Raw genomic sequence first — 11,596 nt, 5'->3', positions numbered from 1 at the left:
CCCCCCCCCCCCCCAAATTTGATGCCTTGTTCCTTTTGTCCTGTTTTGTGCCACCACTCAGGAATGAGTCCAGCTTACGGGCACCCACTGAGTATCTGTCTCCACTTTCCTGAGCGTCTGCTTGAGCTCGTTGAAGGCAATCGTGAGGTCATCGTTCACGATGACCTTTTCAAAGAGGTGACCATACTGGTTTTCCATCATCTGAGCAGCACTGATCATCTCCTGGAAGTCCTCCTCCTAAACAACAAACACATTCAGTCAAAGTTCTTTTTAAACACATGAAATATGGCCCCCCAAAAAAGTCCAAAACACTTTCCCAAACTAGTCTGAAAACCAGCTTCCAAAAAAGACTTTCATAGATGCCCTCAACATCGACTTAATTAAAAACTATTCTTTTTTAACAATAAAACTGCTTTAGATGCAGAAATGCAAAAATATCTACATGTGATAAAAGATAAAACTATAAACTGATATTTAATGTTCTACAGAGGTGGTGCACAGTTAGAGTTATAGTTTGAGGTCTGGATCTCCAGTGGTTTTGATCACAGGAACAGTGGCGTGAATAAACGGACCACAATTTTATACCCTGGCATGGGCGTTTAAACGCCCAATAAAACGATCAACAGTCATTATTCATTAAATATTTTTACCATTCAAAACAAACTGACATCATTGAAAAACTGTAAAAATACAACAGGCTAAAATCAGACATACTTTATAACAAACGCATCAACCTCCTACCACTAAGTACTCTTTTCATGACATTGCAGTCTTGGTACAGGCTAGTTATGGACTTCCTAACATGGCCTTTGACCTTTCTGGGCTTGTGGGTCCTAAATAAGTGTTTATGTGGGCAATCGTGGTATTTGGTGCCAGTCTCAGAGAACATGGCAGGGTTTGTGTGGCTTTACCAATATAGACTCAACTTTTACAACACATAAACATGGGACCCATACTGAGAGCGATATGATGCTATAAAACATATTGCCACTCTAAATCAGAAGCTTTTGGCCAGATTTAAAAAGTTTTAAATTGTGCAGAGAAGCTATTAAGTACATAGAAAGTATGGAAATGTTGAAATTTGGCATTAGCAGACAAGACAGTGGCAAGCTTAGCGAAGCCATGGTGCATGGCCATTGTTAGACGGCAACTTCCCCTCCCACTCTCTGTTGAAGCCTTCCCATCTCTCCCTGTCCTTCTTTCTTGATCAAGAGTTGAGATTTAGTCAACATTTCAGTTTCATTTGGGTCACAGAGCTGCTGGCATTCTGAAAATTACAGCAGTCTCTCTATCTGACAGTTATTGGCAGAACGCATCAAAAGTCACAGTTCATTGACCAAGACATGGCTTTAATAAAACTCTGCATGGTTCAGCGTGGTGGATTAGCTTGTGTTTGGCCTAAATAGTCAAAGGTTTGGCCCAAGGTCTGAACATATTTTTTCTTCATTCTGTCATCAAATAAAAACCTCATGCTAATTGAGGCATAACAGATGTTGTGCCTCCAGGGGAGTGCTATTACCAAATCTGATCAGTTTCAAGGGTTTAAATCTATTTTTCCTCTGCATTTCTTTCCGACTGTTTATTTCCCAAAGGCTCTAATGCGCTTTCTCACTCAACGTCCGGGTCTTCCCTCCTCAAAAATAGAAGAATTTCTTGAGTACTAAGCTCCCTCCACAGTCATTCTGCTTATCTCTCAATCCTTGCCAAAAAATAGATTTTTATTGGATCATATAAAGTGCACCTGCCCTTATCATTAAACCAGTTCAAAAAGGACATTTCTGGGTCTTCAAGTGGTCCCTGTTTTTATATTCCCAAAGTAAAGGCACTTCATCTGTGGACTGGGCTGACTTTCACCGAGCAAAGGACAAAAAAAGAAAAAGAAAAAAAAACCAACAACAACATCCTCCAATTTTAGCTTATGTTTCCACTCCTCATTATAACGATTTAATGCCAGACGATGAAACCCTCTACTCTTCCACCTCTGATGACATTTTTATGAAACTTTTTTTTTGCTACTCCTAAAAAGAGAATGAGTGATATTTTGATCTTTTACACATTAATGTTATACAAGCAATACTAAAAGGGAGAACAATAGAGTGGAAGACTGGATTCACAGAAACAAAGGGATGCCTGTTTTCTTGCACGGAGCCGACAGCACTCAAATTCATGGCTATAACAGTCTCTCTGGGAAAGAAATACTAAGTCCTGGATAAAATATGTCTGTGACATTTCATCAAGCACAATTTTTCTTACGTACCTACAATAGGCTGAATCTGAGTGCCTTTAACACTGTCAGGGTCAATAATGCATTTTTGCTAAGTGTTGCCAGCTAAGAAGCTTTTTTCCCCCCTTACTAATACCCACAGTGACCTGTTGAAAGCAGGCAGACGTTGTTGTGGATTGTGTGGACAGCCTTTGGTACAGTTGCTCTTACAACAGAGATAGCCAGGGCAACATTCCCACTGACGATGGCATAATTCTTGAGCTTTCTGGGAATTTAAAACTTTGGGGAGTATGGCGTGGTCTAATAATCACACATTCAGTGGTTTGAATTAAGGTGACCAGCATCTATTCAGTTTCAAAGTGGTTGAAATAAGAATAATGAAATATACTTCTAATATAAACTTGTGAGCATGTGTATTAGGGCTGCACAATATGTCAAAATAAAATGGATATGGGGATATGGCTTAACACGATGGCAAATCACGAAGGCTGCAATTTAATTTAATAAATGTGTGCTGCCGACATCAAGAGTGAAGCTCGGCACGGTTCATTAACAAGCAAGTAGCTCATAATACAGAGATTCAGTGTCTCAAAGTTGAGCAGCATGTGTGTAAATTAACAGTGTGCTACTTCACCTTTGAAACTGGCAATGCATATATTTCTTGTTGGCAAAGCGCGAAAATAAATGCTTGATAGTTTAATGTTTGAAAATGAGGAAATTAAGACAAACTTGAATAAAAATGCAATTTTATTATTATTACCGTTATATTAAATGCTCTTTATTTTACAGTACAACAGTACTCTTGCAACATATTTCTTATACTTGAAAGTCATATTGAAAATAATCATATTCCACCCTCAAAAACAGTGGGAACAAGGCCTCTGAAAGCTCGTGGAAAGAAATCTTTTTTAAAAACTGGTTACTGAAAGAGGTTTCAGTTGATTTCTGTAAAGAGTTCCAAAGTGCAAACATCTAAATATTTCACATTTTCCCATATTGTTTAACCCTAAAACAATGATTTGCACTCAAATAAAAATCTATATTTTTTATAATTTTTGTTTGTATGTTTTTTTTTTGTATGCATATGCACTCCCCAACAAAATCACCACCATCAAAATTCTTCCCAAATATAGCTATTCAAGTCATCTGGTGAAAACTCCTGTAATTCTTTATATCAATATATATCAATTCTTTATATCAATACATACAGCAGAAAAAACAAAACAAAACCATAATGTTTGTGTGTCGCACTGCAGCCTAGATGAACTCAGACAGACAATATTGTGGGTGCACGTGTGTCTGAAGTCATTTATGTTTTAGCAGCTGCTTCTATGAAATCATAATGGATAAACAGACCAAACCTGCTGTGAAAAAATGATTAGCATCCAGTATAGGAATTAATGTGCAAAATTGCCATGAGCTACTATTGCCGATCCGTGTTGTGCAAAAGACGAAAAAAAGTACATCTAGGTTGACAGGTGAGCACATGTTTTGAACTCCTAACTGCATTTGACACAGAATGTCTCTGCAGTAACAATCGGCATCACGCCATCTCAGCATGTGGTGGAGTCGGGTTCCTGGGGTCACTTATGCAGTAGCAAGCACACTTGTCCCCTGTGCAGACTCACAGCGAGATACATAGACAAGAGCTGAACTCTGGGAAAGTCATTAGATACCTCGCATATTCACGCCACATCGCACACTCACATAGTGCAAACTAACGGCAGGACTGGGTAAGGGTCTGGTGTACATGCTAATTGATTGCATGTGTTTTCTTTGAGTGCAGTCATACAGGTGTAGTGTGAGCTCACGGGTCTCATATCAGGTTGCCGCTAAGGGGACCAGTTACACATAAACACACATGAGATGCACACACACACATTTAAGCACTAACCCAGGATATATTTGCTAGGTCCAAAAGGAAAATGACTATTATAAATGATGTGAATGTTGCCAGGAAGTGATTAAATCTATTTCTTATTTCACCAAAAACTATGTGAGATAGTGGAATGAAAATTCAGTGAACATGACCTAAAACCCACAACAACCTATTGAGAGAGAAAAGAGATCACATCAAGGATGAGAGAGAATGATAGATGGACAGATTGAAGTCAAAGCTGTGTTTGGTGTCTATTACCGAGAAGGGTTTGGATGAGTTCTTATCGTCTTTGCCTGAGATGACTTTTGCGTTCTTCCTGGTCTCGCTCAAACGCTCGATGGATGGAGGTTTCACAAACACAACATAGGGCTTAAACTCGGCTGTGCGAAGATGCTTTAGTGTCTGATGGAGAAAGAATGTGAAAAAAGAGAGCAGGGTGAACCACAGTCATTAAAGCAGCATCACTCATGTCATCTGATTTAGTCGGACACTGATACTTCTGTACATTATTACGGCTAGTCACAGTTACATTTTGACAGAAAACAGAGCAGCTGATGCACACTGAGCTCAACTGATCTGACTCCATGAGTAAAAATAAAGCACTTTGGTCAGACACATTACACTTCAGGTAGTCGAGATCCTGAAGAAATCTTCAAAACAATCAGACCACTGAACTTTACCACATTTTTCGTTAGATAATTAATGATTAGCTTTAAAGCATATTGTAAAGTTTTGTAGCATTTTTCCACAATAGCTATGATCTCGTTTGGAAAATCACCAAAATTTCCACCCTTTTTCTAGCCCTATAATTAAAAAGGTTTTTGCCACTGTACATTTAAAGGGATCACTCTTTCAAAATGTAAACATGTCAATGTCATTTACTGTTGCGAACAAAAGCAAACAAAAGCAAAAAGTGGCCATGGGCTGTTAAGCTCCAAAATGTCAAAAAAGCAACATAAAATGTTCACAAAAGTAGTCCACAATGTTTTGAAGTCATATGATACATATATAAAGATTATTGCCAAATCAGCTTTATGCTTCAATTTGATGAAAACATTTCTTAATTTTGCATATACATAACTCTATATTCTTAAAATTGTAAGTTTTTTTCTGGTTCCATCTTGCAAAACAAGTCTGAACTGAGATTGGAGAGCTATGCTGGAGATTAGTAGTAAATTCAGTCTCCTGATCATACAAAGCTATCATAAGGCTTCATAAGAATGAGAATATAATGCACTTAATAAGAATAATGTATAAATTGTATAGGCCAAATTTAATACTTAAAACTTTTTTTTTTTTTTTTTTTTTTTTGAGTTTGATAGCCATGGTCATTTTTGTATTCCGTGGGCTAAAATAACAACATGAGGATTTGGAACAACATCTTTGAAATGAGTAAAGATTTTTTATTTAATTTAATTTTCACAAATGTCTTTCTTCACTGAAGGTGTATGCGCCATTGAGATCAATGGGAATGCTAACAGATACAGCTCTCTCCAGGTATTGCAGACTTGCCACTAGGGCTGTGTATCGGCAGCAAAGTCACGATATGATACATATCCCGATAAAAAGGCCACAATATGATACATATCATGATACAGGTCTGCATTAAATTGCACCTCAGCAGAATTTAGTATAACAGCTGTTTATTAAACACTGCATATTATAGGGCCATTTCTAAATATACAGTAGGCAGAGCAGGAAGTTGACTTCAGAATTATGAAGGGCCTCCATAACTGTACCACAATATAGCCTAGGTTTCAGGTTTCCATTGGGCACTCCCCACCAGGTACATTCTGATTGTTTGCATCTTGTTTGTAAGCACATAAATAATAATGTACTCATTCTAATACATTTATACTGGTAATGTACTCATTCTAACATTCAGCTCAATATCTCTCTTGTAATGGTATGTTAACTACATCATGTCACCAATAAACTAAATATTTTGAATTTTCACCTCAGTATGTTTGTTCTGTGAGTTTCTTTATGCGTGCCGTTACGCTCATTTGATTTGATTTCTCCATGAAAGTCTTTCACACAGACAGGCAGCACAAGCCTCAACAGCGAGTCATTGATAACAGAAATACACTATCCATCTTCAATTACTGTTTGAGCTCAATGTTATAAATCAGAAGAATCATTCTCGCGTTTTGATGCTTCACTAGTTATGTTTTGCCACTTAAGTTTTAACCATGCCATTGGTTCATTCTCTCTCTCAATACTCCTAGAGAGAAGCCAGGCTTAAACCATCAAAGTAAGATGTCTGAGGCAGAGGCAACAGAGGTCTTTCGCTGGCTTCACTGGGGACACTGATAAGAGTTCTGCGAAAACTCAACCCATTAAATAATTTTTTCCTGCACTACTCTCTCACACTGACACGAAGCCTAAGGAAATCTTCAAACGTGTGACAATTAATAGAGATAACATTAAATCTCCTGCCTGACCTGAAGACCAAAAGGAAAAGTGCAAACTTACAAACACTCACACACCACACTGATCTCAGAAAAGATCCAGGAGGAATAGTGTGGAATGTCACACCTGTGAAAGGGGGAAAATAAATCTGGAACAGAGACTGAAGAATGAAGTGACGCAGAGGGAGGTAAAATGGAGAGGTAGAATGTGTATATGAGGAATGGAGTTACTCACATGTGGCTGTACGTCTAGAAGGCACACCTTGTTCTTAGAAAGAACTGAATGTACAGAGTCGAAGCTCGTCCCATAGTAGTTTCCCTTATACTCTCCATGTTCAATGAATCTGAGGCATAGGAAAAGACAGAAAGAACAGGAGAGGTTTGATGTAATGATTGATGGCTCTAAATGCAAAAGCAATGCCCATGAGTCTACGTGACCCCACACTAGAATACAAAGAGAAGCCAATGGACAGGATAATGACAGGAAACTCATAACCCATTATTTACTTTCAGCCTGTCCTGATGCTTTCAGTGTAAAAGGCTGCTTAGACATGTACGGTGAGTTCACCATCACTCGCATTCTTCCCCACATGGCAATTCCAGACAGTCTGACACAAGGTTCTTTTATATAATCTTCTATGTTACAGTTTAAATCAGTAACACCTGTTTCCTCGCAGCACAGGCAGGCTTGAATGCCAAAAGCAAGAGTAAGTGGACTTCCCGAGAAGACAAAGACAAACAAACACTTTTCCACTATTTAATCTGCCTCTCTTTCAATCCGATCATTAGATTTTTTTTCCTGATCAGCGTCACAGTACACCGGCGTTTATTTATAGGACACTCGTATTAGCAAGAAATGTGGAAGGATATGGAAAGTATTCCGGAAGAACGAAAGAGTCTTACGACAGCACGGTGTCGTAATATTCCATGAATATTTGGTTATGCAACACAGACCACTAAAATCACCACTACTGAAATGTTCTTTATACTGTATGTACAGGCTTCTTTATTTTTCCCTAAGTATCAATCCAAATGTCAACAAGTCTTTGAAGTGAAAACAATAAATGCGTTCACACTTTTGGGCCCACACTGTCTAACAGCAACCTGTGATTGGCCAATCATTTTTAGAAGCTAACGTGACTCCCTGCCACTCTTCTCCTGTTAGATATGTTTTAAAAGTCTGTACACTCTTTCATTGAAGGCAATTTGAATGGTGAGCTAAGTTGGGTGCTAAGAGGTGGTTTGCTGGTGTTAATGTGACATGTAGGGTTACCCGGAATTCCCAAAGTGACTAAACTTTAATTTGAAGGCAGATGTGCCCAAACAGGACTTATGTGTCGTGGCGTTTGTTGTCATGATGCGGTGCATGTTTTGGATGGCAGGGTGGAGGCTGCTTCTGTGTTTTTTGGGTTCATTTAAACACTGTTTTTAGCCCCGAGTAGGGTTTTCCTTGGGAACAAGAATGTCATGTTTGCACATGAGAATGGCCGTTTTCTCACTGGAAGGCAGAATAATGAACAATGGGTCAAATATATCTGTCTGGTTTACAATGTTCCTAGAAATATATTCATATTGGTTTCATATGGATTTCAAAAGCATTTTCAGAAAATTGAAAGAGTCCAAAATGTCATGTGGTGTAATCAATTAAAATATAATAACGTATTTTCATATGTTGGTTCCACATGGTTTTCCCTAACATTTTCATTCATTGGTTTCATATAGTTCTCAAAATCGTTCATACCATTTTCAAGAAAAGTTCAAATTTAATGACTTTAAAAATGTCATATGGTGTAACCAATCAAAATATAATTTCCTTGAATTTTGAACACATGTGAGTGTACAAATCTTAAGACATTATGAAAAAATACAAATATATTTCTAATGTAAACAGTTTTGTTTAAGTATTTTAACATTTTACAGAAAATTGTTTTCCTAAGTAATGATCACATATGCAACTATGTAATAAAGACTTATTTTTAATGAAATTATTCATATAATTATTATAATAAAATATTAATTAATTAATTAAAACATTAATGATTTTTTACTGAAAATTACAATAAAAAATTTGATAAAAGTTTTTGTATCTGTGAGCTACACGTTTAATGTATTTTTAAATAAATGAATAGGTCCAGACAGATTTTTTAAAAATGGAAGAAAAAATGCTGACAGAAGGAGAAAAAAATGTTGTCTTCCCAGCCCTGTTGCAGTCCCTTGTGGCCACCTGCTCGATCTTGATAATTGTGGTTTACTCATTTTGATGTTCATTCCACCACAGAACAAGCCACTGCTTGTTTTTTCCACCACATGGCAGTTAAAATGCCTGGTTTGCTGGCGAGGTGACATTCTATATGCGTTCCTGTTGTGTTGTTTTATCCTCTGATGAGGGGCTGCAGAAAAACATCCATCACCAGGCTATCCATACAAATCGGAGCTTACGAACCACCGGGTAAAAGGAGTCTGATCCCCCCCTCTCTTGAGCACACACACAGAAACAGACCACCTGTCAACACCCTTTCACTCTCGCTTACAGAGAAGGGATCTGAGCCCACATCATGCTGCTACACAAGTAGCACACACTCGCACACACAATTTGCTTGAAGGAAATGGAGTGGAAAAATGAAAGAATAGTGGGCAGCCGAAAGGCAGAGCTGGTGAATGTTTGCCATAGCATCTGAGACAGACGACATCAGTGAAAATTGTTGTGCAGTGTTTTGACTGGGGTGCTGATTTACTTGAGTTCAGTCAGGGCTCCGGACGATGTGTTGAATACTAACTGGCCATGGAGGCTCAGTCTCTCAGATTTATATTTCTTCCACTGTGGAGTGTTTGTGTCAGGGTTTCGGTTGACATAATTACAATCCTGAGAATAAAGGAAGCGGTCCACTAAACTTCAATGATTAATACTGACTATTTGATCTCCACGGTAAACGTTCATAACCCCAATCCAAATCACAGCAGTAATGTTCATATGCTCGTTCCAAATAATACACACTAGTGTGTTTCAATCTAAGCGAGACTAAGAAAGATTGTGTTGGAGGGTAACTTACTTGCAGTTCTGAATATCTGCCTCAAAAAGATGTTTGGAGATAAAATGATACTCCACTCCATCACTTTCCTGATGTCTCTTTGATCGAGAGGTATCTGTGAAAGATAAGGCAAAGTGAAGAGAAAAGCCATTTTAAATGTTGGAAATCTTACATGTGAGCAGAGGTTTTTCTCAAGATGGTTTTGTGTAGTTTCACACTTAATGATCGAATAGAATATGATGCATGACTTCAAATCTGAACAGATTTTGAAACAGTTGACCATGCATTTGTCGACTTTGTAAATGGTTACACAGAAAAACTGCACTATATGTCTTAAAATCACCTCATAAAATTGACTTGGCAAGACTGTAAATCTGGGCAAAAGTTGTAGTGTATTCCAGCTTTAACAAAACACAAGCCACAACTGTAGCACATCCACATTACCGGAGAAATAAAGCTCTAGTATAGCTTCAGAAAACTCTAATTTTAACATAAATATAATGACATTAGAACTGGATATCTTAAATCAATTGCAAACCGAACAGTAAAACAGAATTAAAAGAACTGGCTCGAAAGAGTCAATTGTATTGGGAATTGGGCTACACTGAATTGAACTACACTGGTCACACTATACAGTATCTTTTACATGCAGCTCACAAGAACAATGAGGACAGTACAGGTACAGTACAGGAGGCGATTTACAAATACATTACATTTTCACAAAGCCAGTAAAAAAAAGGGATTCAAGTAAAAGCTCAATCATAGGATTTTAACAATCAATACTGGGATTATTCAAAGAACATGATTATGAAGATTACAATTAATCGGAAAAACAATATTTTTACCCAGCCCTAAGTGGCATTAGATATGGTGTCCCTAACTGAAAGAAAACAGTGGACTCCCAACAGGGTTTCTTAGAGCACAGTGGTGGAATAAAGAAACACACAGCGTCTCCCTGATATGGCTGCTTCAACACTAACTGTGGTTAATGAAACGACGCCTTTGCTTGAACATTTGGGCGGCATTATGCAAATATTTCCACATAGTGAGGTAGATATGTGGGGGCGTGTTAGAACGAGACGTTTTAGGGGGGCGTGGCAGAGTCTTAACTTTGATAATCAGCTTGTAACACTCCAAAGAGAAAGGAAACCTTGAAATCGCATCATATGACCCCTTTAATGTTTGAAGATGATTCAAGAAGAACATGTGAAGAAATGTTCATTACAGACATTTCCTTGATTAAAGGGAGTTTCCCATGGGCACTTTATTTTCCACTTAATTTTATTTAAAATTAAGTAAATCACCTCTCCAAGGTCTGGCTCACCTCACCTCACCAGGAGGCTTCTAAAGGGCAGTGCGAGAATAACGCTGCTTGTAAAGCCCCAGGAGCACACTGTACAGCACCAGCACTGAGTTTACTCTGTCCCTCATTAGCCCCGTTCCTGCTTTAAGCTGGTTATAAACTCCTGTCTTTAAATCAGATGGCGCGTGCCAGTCCAGCCAGCACGGCTCCGCCGGGCACAGCCAGGGTCAGAGTTTGCCGTGCAGAGAGACACAGCGGTGTGTTTAACGAGTGCCGGGGAGGTCAAAGGTCACTGTAGAACACACCTCCGACAAATCGTCTGCAAGCCGCCAGCAGCTCCAAAACAAACTATTAAACTTTATCACCATTCCAACTCGCCTTGTTCCAGGTTTTTTCTTCCCTGATTTTTTCCTTCTGCTTTTTCAAGGCCCCTATTGAATGGGCTCTATTGCTCGATCTATTTATCATGTATGACATGTATGGGTAATTTTCCTTTATTTTTTAAATATATAAACACATTATAGTTCAGAAGTTTTGTAATAATTTTTTTTAAAAGAAACTAATACTTTCATTCAGCAAGAATAAATTAAATAGATAAAAAATAATGGTAAAGGGTACCGACATTTATAATATTAAAAAATAAATAAATAAATGCTGTTCTTTGAACTTTCTATTCAAAGAATCCTGAAAAAAGGGTATCATGGTTTGCCACAAAAATATTAATCAGAACAATCATTCTCAACTGTAATA

General features: G+C 38.0%; 1 protein-coding gene across 1 annotated transcript in view; it reads right to left on the bottom strand.

The window, feature by feature from the left end:
* Nucleotides 1-10: 10 nt before the first annotated feature.
* Nucleotides 11-11,596, bottom strand: part of mpp7a (MAGUK p55 scaffold protein 7a) — a 67,811-nt gene continuing 56,225 nt past the window's right edge. The window contains exons 13-16 of the mRNA XM_016230470.1: nt 9,565-9,658; nt 6,750-6,858; nt 4,362-4,505; nt 11-237 (exon numbers count right to left, since the gene is read on the bottom strand). Coding sequence (XP_016085956.1) covers nt 58-237; nt 4,362-4,505; nt 6,750-6,858; nt 9,565-9,658 — 527 coding nt within the window. The 3' untranslated portion in view covers nt 11-57. The remainder of the gene's footprint in view (nt 238-4,361; nt 4,506-6,749; nt 6,859-9,564; nt 9,659-11,596) is intronic.

This window comes from Sinocyclocheilus grahami, unplaced genomic scaffold, assembly GCF_001515645.1.
Source record: "Sinocyclocheilus grahami isolate Dianchi unplaced genomic scaffold, SAMN03320097.WGS_v1.1 scaffold371.1, whole genome shotgun sequence".
Classification (NCBI taxonomy): domain Eukaryota; kingdom Metazoa; phylum Chordata; class Actinopteri; order Cypriniformes; family Cyprinidae; genus Sinocyclocheilus; species Sinocyclocheilus grahami.
This window is presented reverse-complemented; position numbering and strand designations above follow the sequence as displayed.